At 56.6% G+C, this 25,553-nt stretch overlaps 1 protein-coding gene across 1 annotated transcript in view; it reads right to left on the bottom strand.

Annotated features, from left to right (window-relative positions):
• Positions 1-389: 389 nt before the first annotated feature.
• Positions 390-25,553, bottom strand: part of KCNK9 (potassium two pore domain channel subfamily K member 9) — an 84,750-nt gene continuing 59,586 nt past the window's right edge. The window contains exon 2 of the mRNA XM_013051782.2: positions 390-13,160. Coding sequence (XP_012907236.1) covers positions 12,319-13,160 — 842 coding nt within the window. The 3' untranslated portion in view covers positions 390-12,318. The remainder of the gene's footprint in view (positions 13,161-25,553) is intronic.

Raw genomic sequence — 25,553 nt, forward strand, 5'->3', positions numbered from 1 at the left:
GCCGCAGATTGCCGGAAGCAAATTTTGCCTCCGCTCTAGAGCGAATCCTGGGTACCTGTTACCCGACCATTTCCCTTCTCCCTTCCACGCTCACCCAGCAGGTGAAAAGAGCAAAGGGGTTGTCTTGTGTTTTGAACTCAGGTTCCTCCACCAAAAAAGATCAACAGAAGCAGGCAAATCAGGTCTCTGTTCCATTGAGGTCTTTGTCAGGGCTTTTAGGGAAAAGGCTTCGGAGTGGGGAGGACCACGTGCAAACGGGCTGCCCCCATTCAAGCCCTGTCCACCTCGGTCCAGAAAGCCATCAGAAGGGGGCTGATGGGGGGGCGGGGGGAGCTGTATCAGGGTGCTCTGGACCTTTCTTAGTGAAGGAAGACCAAGACACATTTGCAAACGTGCCATAGAGATTTTAATGAAAAAATTAGAAAAGTGCATTATTTTACAACACTACAGTAAATGATTCTTTTTTTTTTCTGTAAAGACATTGTAAAATATATACAGGGTTGCCTTAGTGCATTCGTTACAAAAGAAAGATGCAATCCCTTGCATAAATTACATATTTTACACGGGCTGGATGTCTACTTGGACTTGTAAACATTGGTGATACAGTTTTGTTTGTTTGTCATTCTTCAGTAAGCTGTGATAATAAATACCTCTGATTTCATCTGATGGTTGTCTCATTCTGTTAAACTTCAGAACGGCATGCTAAGGCCATTTGTGAAGGTGCCCTCCCCACAGGCGGAGAGGGCCGGAGAAGATCAACAAAAGGGAAACACAAGAAAAGGAAACAGTAGGCTGCTTTGAATTTGGTACACTGTGGTCCGGTTGGAATCACTGGTTTTTGCCGAATCTGGTATGGCTTCCCAGCACAGGTCCGATGCCTGGACCGCAGGGAGACTTGAGGTCCAATCCCAAACACCCCCCAGGGTAGGAAGGGAGGTTCCAGCTGAGGGGCTTGGAGCCAACCATCCCATCTGCCCGCAATGTGGCCAAGCTTCTGGTGGAAACATCCGATTTCCAACACCCTCCCCTGGGGGCGCTCTGGAGGGCCTCCAACCACATCCGCGCCATCGGAACCAGACCCACGTCCTCTTACCACACAGACATGAAAATGTCCAGCAGTGCCCCCCCCCGATAACCCAGATACCCAGTCAGCGCACACACACACACGCACCCCAAATGAACACACGAGGATCCACATCTCCGTGCCCCCCCCATGGAGTGCCCCCCAGGGGGATACACCCATCGTTTCAATGCACGTGAGTGTGGAACGAATTCAAGCTTAACTATTCCGTGTGCGGGGTCACAAATGATGCTTTTTTTCTTGTTAAAGTTTTGAGGTACAAGGGCGCACAGTTGGCTGACATTAAAAATTGTACATCCTAGAGGGAGCATCTGCAATCTCCTGGCCTGCTGGGAACAGACTAGAAATTCTTCCTCCTCGTTAGCCAGATCAGTGGTTTAAAACCTACTCCTCCCCCTTGAAGTCTCTGGCTGTCTGTTTAGTTGCAAACCAGGCTCCCCGCTCTCCCCACCCCCACCCCCCCATCCACATTCACGGGCACAGGAGACGGCCTCGACCCTTCTGGTTGGGGAAAGCCAGTTTTCCTCCTCCAAGTTTCCTCAGTTTCCCCTAAGCCAGTGCATTATCTGCATTTCACGGGGATTTCTGATAAAGCAGAGAGTGGACCGAGATGACCTCTGGAGGTCGTTCCAGCCCCCAGTGTCCGTCACAGTGCTGTGTGTAGGCTGCATAAGCAAATGCATAATGAGCCTTTGTCGAGAGTGTTATTCTCCAAGGAGCCACGGAATTCTAGAGAAATCTTGGTAACTGGGGTTCTGCTTCCCTGGGTTCCCAACATCACATTTCCCCTTTCATTGGATTTTGATTTTTTCTACCCTAGGCCTAAAATTCCGCTCAAGAATCAAGTGATCGCTGAGGTATGTTCGGATCCCCACACCTGCTCCCCTGGCTCGGCTTCTGGACCTCGGGCACTTGGAGGCACGTGGTAGGTTGGAGGTTAGCCTTCTGAGGCTGGAGACCGTGACGGTTCAGCACAGGCCTCCTGGCCGGGGCTGGCTCCCAGCAGATGCCCCACGTGCTCTGCAAAGAGTAGCAGATCGCACCCCATGGGGGGGCCCCAAGGAGCCCCTGGGCCCAACGCGGCTGCAGCTCACGCCTAGGAATTGTTCCATCCTCTCGGGTTAAGGAACGGCAAGCCTTTCCACAAGGTTTGTTAGGGGGTGGGGGGGGGAGGGGCGGTGGGCTTTGGGTTCCCGGAAGATCTCCCACCCAGACCATCACCAAGCACCTGGTCCACTGGGAGCCGAGAGGGGTCCACCAGGGAGAACCCGTCAACAGGGGGGCTGGAGTGAGCGGGTGGAGGCAGGATTCAGCAGGGTGAGGAGGTCCGAGGAGCTGCACCTGGAAAGTGTGCTGGTCCGCACGAGAGGGGAGATGGCCCAGGTCAGGGACCCCTCGTTGGGAGCACGTGGCCCTGCCTTTCCTCCAGACTTGATGCCACTGAAATATCAGCCAAGAGCCCCCCCAGTCCCCCCCACACAAGGCCTTCATGTCCCCCTGCACCTCTCTGGGGGACGCCTGCTTCTCACCTGGCCATCTCGTCCTTCACAGAAGAGGGTAAGAGGTGACTCGCCCAAGGCCATGTGGCCTGATTCCAAAGGGGAAGGCAGGGCCCCAGGGCCACGTGCTAACCAAGACCCCTGAGGCCGCCCCCCACTCCCGGAGCTGAAGAGCTGGAAAAGGTGAAGCTGGGGCTCAGTTTCTCCGGCCGAGGCCCATGGCTCGATTTCACAAACCCAAGACCCGTTCTCTGGAGGCTCAAGGCTTCCGAGGACCTGATCTGGGACCTCTGGAGGGGCTGCCATTGGGGTCCAGAAGTGACAAGAAAACATGAAGAACGGAAGCCTCCCCAAGTAGAGTTCCCTCACCCATGGGCACGTCTTCCTCGCCCTCCTCCCGCCCCGATTCCTCTCGTGCTGGAACCCACAGTCAGCAGGCAGGGAGGTGACAGGAAGGCCATGTCCGTGTGTCCCATGAAGCTTCAGAAAGAACCTAGGCCGCATCTACAACACTGGGGTTTGCACCCGCAGGTCTTCTGGAACAATTCCCCCCTTCCAGACCCTTCCTTCCTTTGCTTTGGGGAAACAAAGGCCCAGAGAGAGAGGACATGTCCGCCGGGAGGACCTCCTGCAAACCACTCTCCGGTCTACCTCCCAGAGAGGGTGATCCCCCCAGGGAACACAGAGCAGACTACGGAAGGGGTTCAACTGGTGTGCCGCCCTCCGCCATGGCTGGGCTGTGTGCCAGAGACCCTGCGGCTGTTCTGGGAGTCACAGCGGGATTCACGCTGCATCCTGCCTGGGTCCACCAGCCGGCCCTCTGCAGCAGAGAACTCACGCTGCGGGCCTGGGCCCTTCCCTCTGGGGCCACTGCTGCTAAGAACAGACACCAGAGGCCAAGGTTCTGCATGACTGATAAGAACAATCAAAGACTTGGTCAGAGCCCAGCTCTCCGCTCAGGCTTTCGTCCCTAGTGACCGGCACAGAGCCGGGCCTCTAAAGGAACTGGGAGAGTCAGCAAATACTCTTCCCGAGGGCTGGGAACTTTCTCTGGTCCCGTGAAGCCTCCGCGTTCACCTGGAACGGACCCGCTTCTGCCTCGTCCTGGCGCAGTCCCCCACGTCCCTTTCTTGGGGTGAGCAGGGGACCCAGCCCTCCCTGTGAGCCTGAGCACTGAGCCTGGAGAAGAAGAGCCAGAAGTGTGCACTCGGGGCCATTTCCCCTTCCAGCGATGTCCCCTAGGTCTGGTAGCTCCACCCCTGCCCAGCGGGAGATGCGAAGTCAGTGCCATGAGCCCTGGTGGCTCCATCCCGGCGGAGCAAATACAGTTGACCTGAGTCAGGTGGGGCCTGCCACAAGGCCTCGTACTGAGCCAGTGGCTTCTGTGGGTGGGGGACACAGCCTCCCGGGAAGCAAAGAGAACCGTGACGTAAGGGTGGGCTGAGCCTGCAGCACGCTGAGAGCAGAGGTAGATGGAGGGCGGGACCGGGGTTTCAGGACGGACAGGAAGGCCGATCCCGGGGGGCCTCCCCGTCTCCTCGTAAGTGCGGTGAGCGCTGCGGACACAAGAGCCCAGAGTCCGGGCTCGCTCTCATTAGAACACGCACCTTGTGCCACCAGGGAGCCTTGCACAGTCGAGGGAACAAAGCGGAGACGCACCTGCGAGGAGCTGTTGGTTAATTACAGACCCACATCCTGGTCAAGAACGACAGCCCTGACCGGGAGAGCGTCCCCTGCCACAGAGGGTGCTCGGTGAAAACGTCCGGACGCCGGCTGACCGCGGCCCCGCCCATCCTCCGCAGGCTGGAGCTGGTGGCAAACCGAATAAGGCAGACTTGGGGGAGGGGGGGATGATATTTAGGACCTTAGCAAACCCCTTAGTCTAGAAAAAGAAGAAACTCGGGCCCAGAGAAGTGACGTGACTTGCCCTGGGTCACACAGCAGATCCCAAAGGCAAGGTCTGAATCCTGGCTCAGCCCACGTTCTCTAGGCCAGACTTCCTTCCCCGCAGCCGGTGCCCCTCAGCCTCCATTCCCCGGGGGGCTCAAGTCCAAACCAAAGTCCACTCTGCATTGCCGGGGGAAGGGGGCTCCGTACCAGGACGCCACTTGCCTACACGTCCCGGCGCGTCCCCTAGACACACTGGTAGGGAGAAAGGTCCGAAGAAGAGACCTGAGCTGCCAGCGCTCACCACGACAGCAGACACCCCTGCCTTCTGAAACCCCTACTTGAAGGACCCTGCCCTCAGCACCACAGCCACAAGTGGACAAAGAGCCGTTTGGCGAGTCCCCCCAAAGGCTTAAGTGAAAGGCCAAGCAGACGGTCTCCAGAAATGTTCCCCAAGCAAACTACAGCAAGTGCCCACGAGACTCAGAAAAACAAAACACAGACGTCCACTCCACCTAAACAGCAGGGCATCTGTCACAAGAGGATGCCCAAGCAGGGACATGAGCAGGGACAGGTCCCTCGTGGACGCCAGATGTGAGAGGAAAGGGCCTTGACATAAAACTCTGTGGGCACCGGGGAGCCAGGGAAGGTTCCTGAGCATGAGGAAGGCTTGAACGACTTAGGATGTGACCAGCTCCAAAGGGCCTGGGCAGTGAGGCTGCCTCCTGCCTGTCCGCTGCGGCTCTGTGGCAGGGTTAATGGTCATCTGTGCTCCCAGCATGTCCACACTCGGAGCCTTGGCCCAGGCTCTGCCTCTGCCTACACCAGCCCCGACTTGCTTCTTCAAGCTTCCGCTCAGAGATTTCCAGAAGCTCCTTCCTCCGCAAAGCCCGACCTGAGCTCCCCGGCCGGGCTCCGTCACTGCCTTTCCATTTTCATTTCAGGTCCAACGCCAGGAGCGACCCGTAGGAGCCCAGGAGCTGGCGTGCGAGAGAACCCCCGCATGGCGCCTGGCACGGACCAGGGGCCCAGTCAAGGTCACTCCTGCAGCTCCCACAGCTGCTCCGTGTCGTTTATGTCTCATCTCCACTCCAAAGCTAGGGAAACTGAGGCTCAGACGGGCAAAGTACCACCGCCTGTGAGTGCCCGACCTGAACAGCTTCTGCCCCAAGGTCTGAGGCAGAAAGGGTCTGCCCTGGCCTCTGCCCCAGGGTCCCAGAGCCATGCCAGGCAGGTGCGCGGCCAAGGCCCGAGGTCCCTGTCACTCAGTGCGTGCGTCCCCCGCTGCTCACTCTCTACTAGCGGTTCTCCCGGGGCACTGACCCGGCTCCTGACATTGGCGTAACAGGGCCCCATCCCCGCTGTAAGGTGAGACGTCCCAAGCATGCTTCTAGAGACTGAAGGTGTAACGACCACCCGCTCCCGGGAAATGGCCAGCCGCAGGCAGCTGGCAGCCCCTGCCACTCAGGCCGGCAGGTGCCACTGAATGGCCAAGCACAGGTGACGGATCTTCAGCATGTGGCTGGGCATCGATTTCCAGGGATGGAGCCACTGTCCACACAGAAGGTAAGATCTGCCTTGATAACGGGGATGAACGGCCACTTAGGCAAGCGGCAGGAAATCTGATCGTCTTTACGACCCTCTGTGGGCGCTGCTCAGGCCTGAGAGCTCTCAAGGCCAAGGCCAACAGACTGGACTTCCCAGGATGTTCTTGCGTGGCAGACAGAACAAGGGCGCCCACGGGAGGGGATCCTTGAGTGCAACAGGGGCCTCTGAAGGATGCGTGGGAGGCGCCCCTCCTCGCCACGGTGTCGGAGCACAGCAGGGAGGCCTCCCAGGTAGCAGGAACAGCCCGGGCAAAGGCTCAGAGAACCTGCGTGACCGTATGTTCTTGATCAAATGAAAGGTTACTGAGCCACAGCAGTTGGACCGCTTTATGTTATCAACACTGAAAAATCCATGCTACAGAGCTTGCCAGTGCAAAGATCTCCAAGACAGAGGTCCCGATTACGGTCCTTAATGGCCGAGATCTCCACAGCAGCCCGTCTGGCTTTGTGACATTTGTACTAGGACAGTCTCGGTGATCGTTACTGCCCACCTGAGTGGCTTCTGGGTGCCCAGGGATCCTTTCAAGGATCCCACTGGGTTACACCTGCCAGCCAGCTTTGTAGCCAATGGAAGCCCATCTCTGGGCTGTCCATTTCTAGCTGGACCTCCCCCACAGGCATTTAGGGTAAAGATCGCTGGCATTCGCACTGCAGAGAGACCCATGTCAGGGGTCAGAAGGAGCAGAGTGGTGTTCGGCTTGGGAATGAGACCCCGCATCCAGGGACTCGTGGACACCTCTCTAGAAGCTTCCACTGGTTTCTCCAACAGGGGAGAGCAACATTCAATGTGACTTGTTTATCTCCAATGAGAGAGGTAATCACAGAGGTCTCGAGAGAGCCGAGCATATCAAAGGCATTCATCATGGCGACACGACACAGCAATGTCACCGTCTTCCCGAAATTTCCTAAATAAGGAAAGCAGGAGACAGCAGCAGATCATGGGGCATCCCCCACAACAGGCCCAGGTTCCTCAGAAGGGCAACATCACGGAAGACAAAAATGGGGAGGAGGAAAAACGCCCTGGATTGGGATAATCTGGGGCAACCGGACAGGCGATGTGGGATGTGACCTTCTCTCTCGGACTCACCAGAAAGCTCTGGGGGACGTTTTGGGGACAGTTGGGAAAATGTGAATGTGGGCTGTATTTTAGATAATAATATTGCACGAAGACTAAATATCCTAGGATACTAGGGGCAATGTCTCCAGGAGAACACTCTTGTTCCCACATCTTTTTTTTTTGGAGGGGGGGTGAGCCACCTAAACATGGCAGACCTCACTTCCTTCTCCACATATGTCGGGGTTGGGGTAGAAGAGGGTCGAGCGACTGTCCTAAGACACTGCAGGCTGGCGGGTCTGGGCGATGTGCATACCGCGGCCGCGCACACTCTTCTTTCAACTCTTCTTTGATCTGGAATTTTCCAAACAAAGTCGGTGGGAGAATCACATGGAAATAGATTTTCCCCCAAAACAGCACCGTTTACCAAGGTGTGGTCAAGAAAGAGCCACATCAAACAGCCTTACGCCCAGGGTTTGGGGGGCCTGGAATTCATGGGGCCTGGCTCGTGTGAGGGCATTCTGTTCTCAGAGAGGGGACAAGCGGTGGCACCGTCTCCCCAGCACCCTGTCGAACAACACGGTCTCTTGTATTCTTTTTGGTGTCCCAACCTTCCAATATGCCCACTGACCAGAACCTCCAGGCCAAACGTCTTCATGGGTCAGACTCATTCTGTGGGAGGTGGTCTGGGTTCAGGACCCACCGGCCCCATCCCATTGTGTTGCCAGACAGCAACAGAGGCCCGGGGAGGTGACATGGCTTCTGCGGGCCCAGTGAAGCAGGAAGCGTGGGCTCTGCCCCAGCACCCCCCTTCCTCACCCGGGATGTATCCAGGGTCCCAGACAAGCCATGACGCTGGAAGAAACCGACGTTGGAGCCCCAGCAGCAGGTCCGCACAGGACAGGCCCCCAGTCCGACCCCCTCCCCCTTCAGGAGCGAACCCACACGCACAAGAGCGCTTGAGGGAATGTCATCTTATCACACAACCAGAAGGGACACATTCCGGCACAGGCCTCAGGCCTTAAACCTCCGTGGAAGCTAATTAGGCCCGATTGTTTTTAGAAACCACAGAAAGAGACAGGGCTACAGACCTCAGTGGCAGGTGGCTCTCTCCTCTGATTGTCTTTTCTCTCCGACCTCCCTCTCCGGCTCCACGCAGAGACCACGCACGCCTCTACCCCGTGCCCTCCAGCTTCCAGCTGCTGCGATCCCTGCCAGGAATCAGAAATCCATGAGGCTTTCAGATCGAGGTGGGGCAGAGAAAAGTGACCTCCTAGATTTCTCTGCAGGCCTCTGAGTTACTGTCCAGACGTTCCCCCACTTAAGGCCCCGTGTGCAGGGAAGAAGCGGTACGCCAAATCCTGCAGTCACTCTCTCCTTCTTAGAGACGGGGCTGGAGCCCCTGCAAAGGCGGGCCTCTCGGGCAGCAGGGTGGGCCCTCTCTGGATTTCTGGACCGCAAATGACCTGCTGAGATCGTGCCCGAGGGCGGGTCAGTGACGTACAGCAGAGGCGTGAGGGTGCTCAGGGAGCCCCAGCAGCCCGTCGTGCTTAAGGGTCTGCTGCCTGGGTTTTAAGACCAGAGCGTTGTGGCTGGAAGAAGAGACCTGATCCCAGGTCTGATGCTAAGCAGACATCTCAAAACCTGGACCATGGGTTCACCTAGGTAAGTAAGAGTCTAACCGTCTCGCCGTACGACAGCCTCTTCCACCCGGCGTGGGTGTGGTCAAGAGCAGAGCAGGGAGGTCTCCGGAGGAGCCCAGACCTGCGCCGCGCACGACCCGCCTTCCTCCTGTCTTTGGTGGAGTGCACGGACTGAGACCGCTCCGCTGGAAAGGCATTCAAGCAAGTCCGAAGCTCTTTAAGGACCCAAGAAGCACATTTCCTAGACCCAACCTCTAGAACTGGGTGGCCAGCCAGCGCTCTGCGATTCTGGGGGAACATGGCCCTGCCTCCGCTCGTCCTGGAGGAAGCGGAAACCTGTCTCCAAACAGCCTCATGTGTCTTCTCCCCCTGGCTGAGCGGGCACTGCCGCCTGGAAAGATGGGCCAAGAAGCCAGACTTAGGAAAGTCACCTGTGGCGGGAGGGAGGAACAGACTCGGCCCGAGGCGCAGAGGGACCTTTGAGGTATAAGCAACAGCAGTGACCCAGCAGCCGCGAAGACAGCAAGAGGAGAGATGCCCGGGGAGACCAAGGGGCTGGCCAGCTGATCTGAGCTGCTGGTTCCCCGTTCCGGGTCCTCAGTTTCCTCCTCTGAAGATGAGGGAGCTCGGTGAGGTGCCCCAGACCAAGCAACCTGTTGGCTTTTGAAGATCATCCTACTGACTGGGCCGTCTCAGACGGCCAAGCTCTCCGGATGGAGATGCTCCAGTCCCATTTTTTTCAGGAGGGAAGGTCCCTGGATGCCCCTGACTCAGTCCCCCACAAAAGCATCTCACTGGTGTACATGGAGGGCCCCTCAGCCAGAGCCCACCCCAGGCCATCTGAGAAAAAGATGCACATTGAAAAGGAAGCAAACCAAGCTGCCCCACTGTGCCCTGAGTACTCCAAGCATGAACAAGGATATTTAACTTCAGAGAAGGGTGGAGGCCAGACCGAGTCCACCTTGCTTCCAATGCTTAAGTTGATGGTCATCACTGAACAGAAAAATCTTCATCCTGCATCCCTTAAAGCTACACAGATCAGTCTGGTCTGTGAAAATACAGAATATGGAATGTTTTCTCCATTTCCCTAGGAAAGGAGGATCTCCCTGCCACCGGAAGCATTTAAACAGGACAAGACCACTTTAAACAGATCTTTTTGTCAAGGAATCGGCTCTGAATGAAGGGCTGACCCCAGAGGCCTGGGGCTTCTGCCCGTGGACAGAGAGAAGCAGGTGCCTGCATCAGGGGGCAGCTTAGACCAGGACCGGCTCTGAGCAAATCTCTCAGCCTCTTGTACCTCACTTGCCCTTACAAATCAAAGGTGATCATACACCCCATTTGAGGACAAACCTTGCAAAGGTTTTCCCGAGCAACCCCACATGGCTTCCCAGCACTCTCCTCCAAAGCATGAGACATTCTGCAAAGATCCACTGCTTTCGTACTTACGACAACCCCGCAAAAAAAAAAAAAAAAAAAAAAAAAGGAAAGAAAGAAAGAAAAGAAAAATTTCTTCCAAGGGGGAAAAAATGTCCTTCTCTGGACATATTTTAGAGCCTTAAAATGAAAAATATATATACTTAAAAATGAGTGACTCGAGACAACCTTGAAGGTTGAGAATGGCGGTTCGCAGACTCCCCCCGCCCCCCACTTCCACAGGCCCGGGGCCCACACACCTTACAGGGCCCTCCACTTTGGAGGAGTCTGGACGGCTGCGTTTCAGTCCAATGGCCTGAATGCTCATGGCCTGTGGCACTGGTGCCTTTTTCTTTCAGAAATCTTGACAGTCCCTTTCTAGGGAGCAGACCCTCCATTCTGGGAGATTCCCATGGGGGCTCCCACTGCTCCTTCTGGGCCAAAGCCAAAGCCTGTTTCTATCCAAGAGCCATGGATGTTCAGTTTATGAAAAAGGCATGAGAAGACGGGTGGCTTCTAGAAATGGCAGTGGGGGGGTGTGTCAAGGGAAGTGAAAGTCACCTCTGTGAATTTAGTTGCAGATCTTTCCTGATTCCTGTCATCGATGAGGCCCCCGGGGTACCCTACGCTATGGCCTAGCCCTCCCCTAGGAGATTAACAGGCCTTCCCTTGGGGGACGATGGGGAGGAATTCATCCACTTCTCAGGAAAACTGTCCCCTGAGACTGGCAAGTTCCCAGCAAGCCAAGACACCGTGCCTTTGCCTCTAAACACTTCTTGAGACCAGCACAGACTTGTCGCCCTTATTCACAAATCAAATGCGATTAGAGACTGTCTTTCTCGAAATACAGAAATATATATATTTTTAAACAAGGAATGCCCTGTCAGTTTTTTTTTTAAATTAAGAAAATAAGCCACATCCACCTGATACCCATTGTCATCCAAGCATCCCCAAGCATCCCAAACCAGAATTCTCACTTACACAGGTAGATGTCCAACCCCCCACCATGGCCGCCGCCTTCGTATAAACGAGAGGGAAGTAACAGAACATTCTGTGGCTCCAGCAATTTTCCAGTTTCCCCTGACACTCCCAGTTGCATGGTAAATCGTTGGGGCTGCAGGTGACAGAAATGCCTTGAATAAATTAATATTATTACTGGCTTTGGACTGCTCATTGCTAGTTTTGTTGTCTTGCGCGGATAATGCACACCAGTTGAACAAAGTGCATGCTTCTAAAAAATTTTTGAACTGGCAAGCGAAGAGGAGCCCCGTCTTCTTTCCCGCCCGTCCCCTTAAAAAGAAGTTTAATATAATTTAGAACGTAGCATTTAAAAAATATGGTCATGACACGTCTGGGAGAAAGACCGCTTGTGGAACATGCTTGATTTGGCAGAATGATAAATCAAAAACCCCATGGGTTTGGTTTCCCCGTTTTGTTTGGAAGCCGCTGAAAGCAGGTTAGTAACAGAACTGAGCCACGGAGAAAGAAATCTGTGCATACCTAAACTTTCCGTTTTGTCACACAGAGCGCGCACACACACGCACACACAGAAAGAAGCACACGGCGTGTGCACGCCCTCACTCACTCGTAGTCCGCGCACACACACACACACACCCACAACCACCCACCGCTGGGGGACAGGACGCAGAGGACTTAGGTCGGACGGCACGTGGGTGGGCACTCGCGGGCTGGCAGCCTGGTGTGCAGCTTTGGGCTGGGTATCCTCTCGGCTCTGCCTGGTGGTGTTGGTGTCCCCCCTGTCCTGGGAAAGCCACCCCAGAGATGGGGCAGGCTGCGGAGAAGTGTAAGGCATACTTCGCTGGGAAGGAAGGAAGGAATCCATGCTTCATGCTCAGACGCGAGTTCCAGAGGAGGACGGGTCTTTCTCTTCCCTTGGGCCAGCTCTGTCTCTCGCGGAGAGGTGGGCGAGCGGGTGGGGGGCAGCGGGGGCGGGGGGTCCTGGGGGAGCGGGGCGGAACCACGGAGAAGGGCGGGAGAGAAAGTAACACAGAGAATGAGGACCACGGTAAAGGATACTGATAATAAACACGAAGGAACGGACGAGGTGGGCCGGTGGAGCTCGAGGTCAAGTCGGACGAGCGACCGCTTCTGCCTGCGCCGCCCGCCCCGCACCCTACACGGACTTCCGCCGCCGCATCAGCCTGTGGTTGTCGGTAAAGCTATGTAACCCGGGGGAGATGGAGCTGATGGGGGAGGGGAAGAGGCTGTTTCTCAGTGTGCTTGGCGAGATCTCCTCGATCTTGTAGGAGATGGAGTGGAAGTAGTGGGGCGCGAGCTTGGCGCTGAAGGAGTTGTGCTGCGCGGCCGCGCGGCCGCCGTGGTCCTGCGGCCGGTAGCAGGTGCAGGAGCACACGGACGGCAGGTCCTGCGCGTCGGCCTTGCAGCGGGGCCGGCCGGGCCGCGCGTCCTCGGGGATGTGGATGACCATGCTGTTGCGCGTCCCGGCCAGCGACGCCCTCTCCTCGGCGTCCCGCCGCTCGTCCTCGCTGTTCATGGTCAAGAACCTGAGGACCACCAGGTTGAGGAAGGCCCCGATGACCGTCAGCCCCACCAGGATGTACATAAAGCTAAAGGCCACGTAGAGCGGCTTCTTCTGCAGGGCGCCCTTGGTCTGCAGGGCCACATAGTCCCCGAACCCGATGGTAGTCAGCGTGATGAAGCAGTAGTAGTAGGCGTGGAAGAAGCTCCACTCCTCGCACTGGGAGAAGGCGGCCGCCCCGATGCACAGCGTCCCCATGCAGGAGAAGAAGCCCACGGTCACCATGTTCTCCATGGACACCTCCGTGCTGCGCATGCCGCAGCACCGCTTGATGCGCTTCAGCAGGTAGCGCACAAAGGTGTTCATCCGCTCGCCCAGGCTCTGGAACATGACCAGCGTCAGCGGGATGCCCAGCACGGCGTAGAACATGCAGAAGGCCTTGCCCGCGTCGGTGCCGGGGGCTGCGTGCCCGTAACCTGAGGGGAGGGGGAGAGAAACGGAGAAGGAGTGAGGAGCGCTCCGGGAGGCGCGCGCTGCCATGGACTTGGCATCTCCGCAGGGACAGCGCTTGGGCATGCCGGTGAGCTGGGAGGGAGGGAGGCTGGGGTGGGAAAGGGGCCGGGCGTTTCCATGGGCAAGGCGTCGGGGACTGCCCGTATCCTGGGAAGAGAAGAACAAGGCAGTTTAGGGGTGGGAGGGGTGCTCTGGGGCATTTCATTTGGGGGCAGTTCAGATCAGAGGAGCGACACGTTCTTCTCAGAGCAAAACTGAGGTTTTAAAAGGAAAAGCAGCATACTCACTAATAAGCTGCAAAAGTAGTGAGTCCAAGGGAGAAAATTAAGTATGTCCACCGCGGATGGACATTACTGTTGCATACTAGGCTCTGTGTGGGGTCCTGGTCCTACAGGGCCTTATTCTGACCTCCTAACAACCCTACAAAGGAGGCATAATAGGTCTGACACCAACAGCAAGAAAACTGAGTTAGTTACTTAATACTAGGATAACTTGAGTCCTTCAGAGCTGGGATTTGAACCCAGACTTTTCAAGCACCAAGAATGAGGCTTAGAATCAAGAGGAGTAACCACAGAGTATGTAATATAAACACCATGAGGGCAAAGACTTGTATCTGTTTTGTTCATTGCTGGATCCCCCACACCTGGAGTAACATGTAGCTTGTAGATTATTTCTTTAATAAATGAAGGAATACAGTTGCACCACTGTGCTTCTTAGGAAAGAGAGAGCAAGTAATCCTCTAAGAACCACACAGGTGTAAGTGCTTTTGAAATTCTTCATGAAACTTCGAAGCACATCACTTCATCAATCCCCTATGTCAACTGTGCAAAGTTGAGTCCATATTCTTGCCCATTCAGAATGAGGATGGGGTGCTAGAAAGGTGCAGTTACCCCCCAGGAATCCTTCAGCTACTTAGTAATAATATCAGAGCGAGGACAAGGTCTGTACAACATGGCTGGAAGAACATGAGACTCAGAGTAGGCTCTAGTTCAACTTCTGGGACTAATACTGCCCAGAAAGAGAAAGTAAGAAAGGAAGGAAGGAAGGAACTGGACCTCAAATCATAGGCAGTATTGGGACCAAGAGGTTGGAGGATGAACATGGCCTTCCAACATCTCAAATCCTGCCCCATCAAGAAAGGCTTCCCTGGCGTTACCCTAGGCCATATGCTCACAGGCTCCTAGTCCTTTAACCAGCTGTATTATCTTGGACACCAGGCAACCTATTCCAACCCTAAGTTCTGTTACATGGGATAATACTTCCCAGGTGGGGTTGTGCAGATCTGCTGAGTCAGACGGCACCTAGTCCAGGGCCTGGTACTCAGTGGGCAAGGGGGTAGAGGTCTTGGGGTCTGGTTGGTCCCTACAGTCTCCCACAGGAAACTTCATCTGACTGCCCAAGGCCACACCTCTCTACCAAGTCTTTATCACTTATGGTCTGTCTGTCCCTCCCCTGGCAGGAATCTGTGCCATGTCCTACCTGCCCCAGGGTCCATACTCTTACTAGAGAGAAGACATCATTTGTTTGCCTCCGAGATGCCTTCTCTTCATCTTCTCTGGTCCTCAATCCTCCTGAGCCATCACTGACCTCCAGCCCCTCAAAAACCCCATAATCCTCGCAAAAAAAGGAAAAATGAAGTTGTAGTCAGGCCAGGTAGGATAGAAGAGGGAAACAGAAAGGTAATGGGAGAGTGACTAATGCAGCAATAGAAGTCCAAGCTGAAGAACAGAGAGCAATACAAATCATCATAAATTCTGAGAGCCTCAGACACCTTCAGGAGAGCATCAAAAGGCATCCCAGAAGGAAAAGAGAAAAGACCAAAGAAATTTGAATAGCCAAAATTAACCAAATTTGGTGAAAGACACAGATTTACAGATTCAAGAAGCCCAGTGAACTCCAAGTAGGATAAACACAAAACCACACATCAGAGTCAAACTGTTGAAAACCAAGAGATCCTAAAGGCAGCCAGAGAGAAACAAGGTATCCCCTGGAGAACAATTCGAATACCTCTTCCTTCTAATCATAAACAATGGGGGCCAGGAAATGGTAGAATAACATCTTCAAGGAGCTTTTTAAAATAAATAAATAAATGAATGAATGAATGAATGAATGAATAAATAAATAAAAATTTTAAAAAAAAAGACTGTGTCCCCGGAATTGTCCATCCAAAGGAAATATCCTTTAAGAATGAAGTCAAAATACATTTTTACATTCAAGAAAACCCGTTACCGGTAGATCTGCACAGAATAATTACCAAAGAAGTTCTTCTTCCTAGAGGGAAATGATGCCAGATGGAGGCTTAGGTCTTCAGGAAAGAAAGAAGCACATCTTGGTAAACAAGAGGGTTTATATTTATACAAAATGCAGGGGTGGGGATCCCACTGTATCTCCAGAGAGCTCACCTGCATAGCTCACACAAAAGCCAGATGGAGGGTGGCAACCGGCAGGTGGTTGGAAACTGACGAAGGTGGTAATATTAGCTAGCGGCTCCAGGTGGTAATATTACCTGGCGGCTCCAGATGTGATACATTTTCTAGAGGAAACCAACATGGCGTTGACCAGGCCCAAACCTGCCCATGGGGTGCCCAGACCCCACCCATTCCTGCCAGCAGTGATGGTCAGAAGCAGTTTCCTTCCCATGGCTGGACAGTGGTATGTCTGTAAACCCCGCGTCCGGTCGCCTGCCATCTGTCTTTCTGCAGAATGAACGGACTCCATCATTCTGACGCCCCGTGGTATATCTCACTGCTCCATTACAGTGGGGTCATGCCTTAGTAGGTGTGTGCGTGACAGAGTGTGGGAGGTGAACACCCCAAAGTTCCAGGCCTTCCACATGAATATATCTATGGCCCCATGGTTTGGGCCCTGGAGCATTCTCGCCACAATGGCAGACCATTTGCTAAGTGTGCAATGCTTCCCGGAAAGAGATAGCCAGGCGGGATGTCTTCAAGTTCCCCGGCCGGACGCACCCACCTCCTCCCTGCTCTCTGGTTTCCAGTTAGTTGGTCAGGAGGTCAGAGGAAGAGAGGAAGGTGAGGACCTTGGCAACAAGCCACCCCTGCCAGCAGGCTCACAGCTGCGGCCCACAGTTCAGTGACTGCTCCCGGACACACAGACAGCTCTGTGTCATCGCTCATCCAGAATGCCACACCCTCCTGGATTGCTTTCCCTCCGCCAGACCCACACTTTCCAGAAGAGTCTATAAATAGCCTGCTGAATTCTCAGATTGAGAGTGCTACTTCCTGCAAAGGCCCTAACGGATACACTCCATGTTACTGTACACTGGATCTGCTCACTGTCTCTGCTCAGATACAACGCAGCGGGCACTGCATGTGGACGGGTCTACATCTATCACATGTACACACAGAGTATGCCTAAATTGTGTGATACACAGACGTCGCGTCTATGGGTACTTTCCACAGAATATATACACATGCCTTTGGAACGTAACAGTATATGAGCAGGTAGAGGGACACCTGCACCGGGAACATACAGGCACACACACCATGTACATGACACCAGTACCTAAACCACATACACAATACAGCCACAGCGCACCGACCTTTGCGGACGGATGGTTTGCATGTAGTACATGTGTGTATGCACGCAGACAATACTCGAGGCACAGGGTGTGCACCCTGATGGTGAGCTGCAGGGAATGCTGGAACATACTTATCATCCACGAGTGTACATCCTGCCTACAAGGTACTGGGGTCAGAGGAGAGCTGCTAAAATGTACCCACCCCAGACTCGGGGAGGACTGCCTCTCCTTCCCCAGAGGACAGCGGTACAGATCTCCAGTGTTCTCACAGAACCTGTGTGACAACTCAGGTCCTGAAAAGATGAAGCTTTTCGTCTGCGACTGGCTGGGTGGACGCACTCTGGCCTCCCTGGGTTGGGAGCCGTATTCATCTGCTCCAACGTTTTCCATTCAGACGTGTCTAGACCACTGACTGCGTCCCAGGCCCTGTGCTTGTCACGGGGGATCCACAAGGACTCCTTTCCCCCAAAATCTTCTCAAGGGCCTCCAGCCAGCCAGCCCATGATGAGGGCCCTCCCAGTGCCCAGGATGAGGGGGCCTTAGACGGAGGTTGAGGGCATGGGTGTCGAGGCCAGGGCGGACCCCCAGGCAGACCTGCCTGTTCTTGATCATCTGTATCCCTAAACCCCACTTAGGACCAGTCCTGGGAGCCCAGAAGCTATAGCTACCTCCCCATTCCGGTCTTCCCACTAAGTCTCCAGGCCCCCCAGGCACCAGAACAAGTTCTTCCTCCACCTCCGAGCCCTACAGGGGCAACGTAACCTCAGGAATCCCACCTAGGACAAGACCGTTGGTCCTTCCACCACTGCAAATGAGTAACTCATCCTTTTGGCAAAGCAATGTCTAACCATGATTTCCACAGCGTTCAGAAGGCATGTACCGGGCACCGAAACCACATCATCCCCGACGGAGGCCTCTGGACCGCTGCCGTGGGACCTCGGCAGCGTCCCTCAACTCACAGGCTGGATGCGGGGGATGAGGTTGGGAAAGGGAGAGGAGAGCACCTTGTCGTCGCCCTGCAGGGGCTGGGGCCGTCCTTCCCCAGCCCTGGGCCTGCCAGTCCTGCAGGCGACCAGCACTGACCAGCACGAGCATCACCCCCAAGCCCCACCAGCTGGGCCACTGTGTGCAAAGCTCCCTGCAGCCAGGGGACGCAGCAGCTCGCAGCGTCCATCCACACCAAGCTGTGTCCCCTGCCCCGCTTCCTGCTGGTTTTTCTGCATGTGCAGGGTCACAGACAGACTTGCTCACGGGCCTCAGTGCTGGCCCTGATAGGCTGCTTGGGTGGCCACAAGGGGCCAGGTCCCCGGGGATGGGGACTGCTGACCAGGATGGTGACTGCACGGACAGTCTGAAAAGCAGCCCTCAGTGCTGCACCCCAACACCATGCTCCCCAACATCCAGGACACGGGAGCTCAGACAAAGCACCCCGGAGTCTGTCTGAGGGGCTGCCCCATCATGCCACCTTCCCCAGCTTGCTTCCCTCACCCCTGAGCGCCGGGTGTCACCCCAGCCTCCCAAGCCCGGGCAGGCTCTGGCCCCCATCCTTCCCCCCAGCAGTGTCTGCACAGGGCCGTGGGGCTGGCCGCGAGGGACTGGAGTGGCACTGGGTCAAGTGAAGGCCCCGCCCTAGAGATGCTCACAGGTTCATGGCCCCGCACCGGAGCTGATAAGGACGCAGGTCTGAATCAAATTCAAGGGCCCATGGTGCCCTGAGGCAGCAGAGTCCTTGTTGGAGGGACCCCAGCTCCTGAGACCCGGCTTCGCTCCCCTGAGTGGTACATCCAGAGCTTGGAGCCCAGGAAGTGTGCAAGGTGGGACCAGGGCTTGAATGCCACCTACAGCCCTCCCCAGGCCAGGCCCTGTGTGGGTTGCTGGAGAATCAGGAAGAGACCTGACCACCAGCTCCCAGGGAGGCAAAGCACAGTGTCCGAATCCTTTGCTTTGCCGGGTACATGCCAGAGGCCAGGGAAGAACAGAGGAGCACCCAGCTCGGCCTGGGACATCAGCTTGGGGTTACTGCCTCTAAGGAGCCTTTGGGGTTTTGATGGATGAACAGGAGTTTGCTCAGGCTGCCCACCCCGGCTAGAAATCGGATGTTTGGACATTGCTCTGTGCGTCAGGCCCCGTCTTGCTCTTACCAATCAGCCCCTCTCCCTGGGCCTGGACCCTCTCTGTCAGAAGGGGGCAGGGCCCAGAACCAGTCCTGAGCCCCAGGATCCTGGCCCCCCCCCACCAGGAGCGCTAAGAGCAGGGCAGGCAGAGCGGGAAGGTGGAGCTGGTGCGGGTGCTTATGGGGAAGAAGCTTTAGGAGAATTGAAAGAAGGCCCTGGGCCCTGTCCCCCAGGTTCCAGCACATGAACCCCCACTCCAGGACGGTGCCCATGAGCTAAGCCCAGGAGGGGCTGGCGCATTCTAAGAGCTGCAAGGTTATTCGTCATGAGGAGGCGTGAAGTCAGTGCTGGAGAAGGCCGGCCTCCCCATGCTCAGAGGGGCAAAGTGAGGCCCCGAGGCAGCCACGCCACCCCAACGCCACACAGCAGGCCAGCCACGGGCTTTCGAAACTTCACATCTGAAAAGGGCCAACGGACTATAAAACCAATAAACCCCGCTTTGAAAAGCTGTCTGTGGACTCCGCTCTGCCCCTGCCCCGTCCCAAGATGCCTCAGTTTCCCCATCTGTGAAACAGCAGAGAGATGAGGCTGGAATGAGCAGCGGGCTCTCGTCAGATCCCCAGGTCCCCGGCCTGCGAGCAGCTGTGTCCCCAAACTCCTGGGGGGACCCTCAACCCCTGGTGATGATACCTAGAGGTGAGCACTGAGCGGGGCCGGGGGCCAGGGTGGGGCCCGGGGCCCTCCAGGGCAGCCCCACCCCCAGACCGCACTGCTCTGACCCACAGACACGAAGCAACCCTGCATGAGGATCCCAGCTGAGGCCACCATGGGCCAGGCCGTTGGCAGGGGGCCCTCCCCTTCCTTCCTCCCACTGCATTTTGGCCAGATCGTGAGCTCTGAGGGCAGGACTGCCCACGCCCGACGCACCTCTGAGATCCCGGAGTACGGCACAGGGGAGGTGTGCGGAACCAAGATGGAAGCATCACCGGCCAATGGTTTCTGCCTTCCGGGCTCTGTCTGGGAAGTATGGCCAGTCCCGAGCCCACCACTGAGCCCAGGGTGCCTGGAATTGGGGGGGGGGCAGCTCTGTCCAAGATACTGTCTCATCCAGCTGGTTTCATGGCCCCATCAGTATACTTGGCGGGCCTCCCTGACCTGTCCTGGGAGAGGCTTGCTGAGAAGGCCCACGTCTCCTCACCGCAGCTGGGTGACAGATAAAACGAAGAGGCCCCAGCTTTCTAGAGGGGAGCGATACAGGGACGGAGCGTCAGAAAACTAAGCATTTCTATTGGGTCTGGGGCTCCCCGAAGAGCCAGCCATGGCTAGAAGGCAGCCCTCCCTTGCAAGAGACGCCTTGTGGTCTTGGCTGGCTCCTACTAGACTTTCCCAGAGTTGACAGCCACCAGGTAGGTATGAGAAGTTACCCAGCCCTTGCTCCTGTTCTGGGCAGTGTTTCATTAAAGATGCCGTGAGTGTCCAGCAGGCGCTCTGCACTGGGAAAAATAAGTAAGGCACGGACCAGCCTCGCTCCTGACACGCCAGTGCTCAAGAACTGTCTGTGGCTCCCTAGAGCTCCCTGGGAACCTGGGCCCATCAACAGCGAGCCTAAATGACCTCCCCAAGCTTAGCACGGCACAGCTGGCCAAGCTTCCCTGATATGGACCACCCCTCCCTGAAGCCCGCCCTGATTCCCCGGCCAGAAGAGATCAACCTACCTCTGAATTCCCACTCCAGGACACCGCACTGAAGGGGACAAGACTGGCCCCCAGCATGAGGCTAGCTTAGGCTGGAGACCTGATTCTGCCCTTCAGGGGCCCTGGGTGGTCACCTCTCTCCTCAGGCACCCTCATTCTCTTTTGTCAAGTGCAGGGGTTGCTGGGCTGCTGCCTGAGTGACAGCAGCCATCCCAGCCGGGGCTGAGTGAGGGTGGTCGTGGCCGTCAGCTCTGGCCCAGAGTCCCCTGGGGCAGGGACGGATCGCCCTGCGGAGGGAGGGAGGTGGCTGTACCCAGGCACTGGGCAGTGGGAACTCGCTGCTGGCAGAGAATGAAATATTTATAAAGGACACACAAGGTTTTTGTGCTGATAGGAATTAAAATAGGCGCATTTTCCATTAAAGAGTGACTCAGGGTGGCTCTGAGCAGGGAGGGGAGCTGCCCTCAGCCCCGTGTGCTTCCTGGCTGGCTCCCCACCTCAGAATGCAACAAGCAACCCACTCATCCTCCCTCCCACGGCCCTGGTCTTGCGCCCAACGAGCGCCACATGATTATTAAGACCCAGGTGTCTGCAAACACCAAAAAGGAAAATGACTCATGGGGCCCATGGGGGACGGAGAGGTGGAGAGCGGGCAGGAAGAGTTCTCGGGAGTTCCTGGGTAGGGTCTGTAACTCCCAAGGTCTGTATCAGGCGCCATCTGCCACTTACTGACCATGACCTTGGGAAAGCCACCTCGACCCTCTAAGCCAGGGCTTTCTCTCTGGACTACGGAGTAAAGCAGTCCCTCCCTGATACTACAAAGCTTGTCCACGTTCATCAGAGAGGGATGCCCTTTGGTGCAGCTGCCCCAGGTGGGGTCACCCTTCTTGCAATGTAACAGAACTGAGTCCCACCACATGACCTTGGACTTATGTGCAGGTCTCCCTTTCAAACCAAGAGGGGCCGATGCTTCTTGTGGGCTCTGACTAGGTCGCCAGCCAAGCCCTGAACCTATAAGCCTTTTGCACTTTCCTGACAGAGTAGGAGGGTGCTAGAGTGTGATGTCCGGAGCCACTGAAGTCATTTCAGCACCCTGAGGACGAGCACAACCACAGAGGAGAATTCCCTAACCTGAGGGATGGGGTGTATCCTTCCGCCCGTGTCTACGCCCGTGTCTGCGCCCAGCCCAGTCAGCCCTACTTACAGTCGGTCTGTTCCCCAATAAGTCTTCGGGCTTCAGCCAGTGTTTTGATCATGACTGGTGAACTCTCACCTGCTCTACACTTTAGCACGACTGCAAACAATGAAGAGGGGTTTTGTATGGACAACACAGCCCTCTGCCGCCCACACGCCCTGCACCTAAAGTGGCTTCTCTTACAAGCGCTTTGGGTCATCTGCAGGGAGATGGTGGGGAGGGGGTGAGCAAACCAGGGGGAGGGTGCATGGCCCAGGGGACAGCTCGGGCCTCTGAGAAGGAAGCTGCGCCCCAACCCGTCCACAGGGCAGAGGCCAGGGCGACTCAACTTCCTGACTTTTAAGGAGAAGCTGGAAATACCAATTTTTTTTTAATGTGGAATCTAATTGGTATCTAATTAGGCATTTTAAAACGTGGCATAGGCCAAACAAAATTAAACAAAATAAAACAGACCATCTGTCTGTCTAAAACCAAGGTCGTGATGCTCCAGAAATGGGGGGAAAGGAGACAAGAACCAGAGAACAGAAGGCAGGAAAGGGGAGGCGGGAGGGCCAGTGAAGGTCAGTGAGCCCCACCACACGTCACTGCCCCCCTCCCTCCGTGGCCGTGAGCCCGCTGGGGCAGTGACCACCAGTCGGTCCACTTCGCAGATGCACAGACCGAGGCAGCAAGAGGTGCCGTTGCCCGTGGCGGCACCTCCCCACGTGGGCTGGGGCCAGCCCTGCCCCCACACAGACGGGAGAGCCACACCGAGGCCCGCACAGACCTGCCGGGTGGCCGCAGCCCCTCCTATAATGCCCTGTGGGGAGCTCCACTCCCGCACGCCGGGTCCCATTCCACAGATGAGAACACAGAGGCTCTTCACCCAGGGCCCTCGCTCTCCAGGTGCCAAGCCCTCAGCCCTTCTTGGAGCCATGAGGCAGCCCCTGAGACTTGCTTATTCACAGGTTTGGCACCCCGTGTTCTCTGGAGGAAAACCTGGCAGATGGGGGGTTTTCTTTAATGAAAGCACAGTTCCCTCATATGCTTTTAAAATTATTATTGATCTTCCAAATAGTTCCCTTTTGGTTTCCCTTCATTTTATGTCTTAAGGGGGGAAGGGAACCTAAAAATTTATTTTTGAAAAACAGACAAGCTTATAAGGCGTGGATTTCTGACAGGAGCTCCGGACCGGCCTTCCTCCTCCTCTGCGCTGTGCGAGGGCGGGCGGACGGGACGCGGGGTGCCCGGGGGGGACACAGCCCGAGCTGGCCACGGGGAGCCCGTCACTCAGCACCGCTCCCTGGCGCCCACTCCCGCAGCTCAGCGGACACCGCGTCCTCTCGCTGCTCTGTGGTCGCCCCAGGAGCGCCTCTCAGACTGCGGACGCCCAGAAACCCCAGCCCAGGCTCTTCCTTCATGACGGGAGGACCCAGTCCAATGAAGTGTTATCATCCCAATTTATGAATGAGGACGCAGCCTGGGCAGCCCCGTGTGTCTCCGTAAAACGTCCCTGCAAGGCGGGAATCGGGCAGCCGGGGCGCGGTGGGGACAGGTGTATGCAGGGGACGCTGCTCCGGACCGGAGGTGCCCACCTGGACGTCAGTGGGACACGAAGCTGGGCTTCGTGGTGGCTCGGCGGCCTTCTCTGCTCTCAGTGCAGAGAAATACATTCTTTAAAAATTATTTTTAGCAGTTCTGAGGTCTAGAGCCCACAGAGCTGAAAGCAAGCATTCAAATACTTGAACCCCGCGTTCACAGCGGCGCTCCTCCCAGCGGCCCAGAGGGAGCGGCGACCCACATGTCCACCCAGGGATGGATGAATGGGTGTCCCTCCCTGCGACGGAGTATTGCTCGGCCCTGAGGAGGGAGGCTGTCCCGACCAGGGAAGGACGTGCGTGGGTCCGGAAATGCTGCGCTGGGGGGAAGGCGCCAGACACGAAGGACGCATCCAGCCGGACTCCATCCCCGGCAGGGCCCAGAACAGGCAAATCCAGAGAGGCAGGAGGCAGACGAGGGGGGCCCGAGGCTGGGGGCGGGAGGGGGGTGGGGTACCAGGTGGACGCCTGCGGGGTCCAGAGTCCTCTCTGGGGAAGAGGAAATCGTCTGGGAACCAGGCGGAGGAGGTGGTTGTACACGTCCGCGGATGTACGAAACGCCCTGGACTGAAGGTGCTAACGAGTGAGCTTTGTTGTATGAATTTTCCTTCAATGAAAAGAGTAAAGAAGCCACTGTTTTTAAAGCAAAGCTCTTCCTTCTTTCTACCGGGGCGTGAGGGAAGGGGGCGTGGCGGAGGTCTGGGGTCCGTGCGGTTCTGGGAGGCGGCGCTGAGCTGGCCACAGGCCGGCCACAGGGGCTCGGGGGGTGGCGGGTATGGAGGCCGCTCTGGGGAAGTCGAGGTTCTCGGTGGCATCGCCCTCCCCGTGGGCTGCTCGGGAGGGGCGGGGTGGGGCACGCAGACTGGACACTGGCCCTCCATCGGAGGACCGCTCCCCTGTCGGCACCCACGGTGCCTGGGCTCCCTTAACCAACCCCCGCTGGGTCCTGGGGACACGGGTGACAGACATCAGCCCTGAAGCAGCCACGGGGGACCTCGGCCAGCAGAAGGCCCCCGGCGCGCAGCTCGGGGAGCACGGGCTGCAGGGGCAGAGTCCGCGCACACTGGCACCCTCCGGCCCAGTGGTGAAGACCAGGCTGGGGGCAGCAGGTGGTGGCCCAGCCAGCACCCTCCAGACCACTTTGCCTCTGCCTCGGGACAGGGAAGCGTGTGAGGGGCTGAGACTGGCTGGACGCCTCCGTCCGTCCCTCCGGCCATTCTCCCGTGTCCGCACAGTCAGCCTCCGGCGTCTGCTCCGCGGACAGCCCGCAGCGACCGAAGAGGCACGGGCGCCCTCTGGCGGGCGCTCTCGGGCCACAGGGACCCGGTCCTGCCGCAGCCGGGGTCTCCCTGGGCCCGTCCAGAGCCGGAGCAGCAGACGGAAGAGCCATTAATGCTTTCCCGAAGGGACACCGGTCCTGGGCTGAGTCTCTCATCAGAAGTCCCCACCCGTCCATGGCAGAGGAGCCGCTGACCACAACCACCACGGCAGTGGACGGGCACTGGCTCAGCCAGGAACTGAGCTAAGTGCCTTAAAAACCCCCTCACTCTGGGGGAGGGGCTGCCCTCTGCCGGTGACCGCTGTTACCCCCCACCCTACCCGGCTCCGGTGTGCGGACGCCGCTGTTACTCCCCCGCTTAGGTGAGGAGAGGTCTCTATCTCCCCCGACCTGAGCCCCTGCCACAGGCCCCTGAAACCACAAGGCAGCCCCAGTCCCACTGCAGGGATGATGGCACTGGCACCTTCCAGAACATGCTGGAAGCCCGCCTTTTCCTTCCTGCCTCTTGTGACCCTTCCCAGTGAAAGCTCCTCCCCACCCAGTACAAACCACCCCCTCAAAAACAGAAACTAGAAGAAAATGTGGTAAAACAAGCCCACATTTAAAAAATGAAGTTCACGGAGAAAAGGACACAAAATGTAGCTGACTTTTGAAAGTCTGGGGCCGAATGAGAAAACGTGAGATCAAGCAAGGCCTCACGCCCATTCGCTAAGTAACAACTGATACATCCTCTGTTTGACGGAGAGGGTCTCCCAGGGCTGATGCACGCTGGAGTGCACGAGAGGGCGGGAACGAGTGGAGCTCACACCGTTCACACCGGAAAGAACATTGGGGAGGAAGAGGCAAAGCCTGGAAAGCTGAATTGCCCTTGGCTCTAAGTGCAGGGGATCAAAGCGGGCGGCCACCACCCCTTGTGCTGGCAGGTCCACCACTCTGTTCAGACATTCCTGCCCTCC

Source organism: Mustela putorius, unplaced genomic scaffold, assembly GCF_011764305.1.
Source record: "Mustela putorius furo isolate JIRA1106 unplaced genomic scaffold, ASM1176430v1.1 tig00000228_pilon_pilon_pilon, whole genome shotgun sequence".
NCBI lineage: Eukaryota > Metazoa > Chordata > Mammalia > Carnivora > Mustelidae > Mustela > Mustela putorius.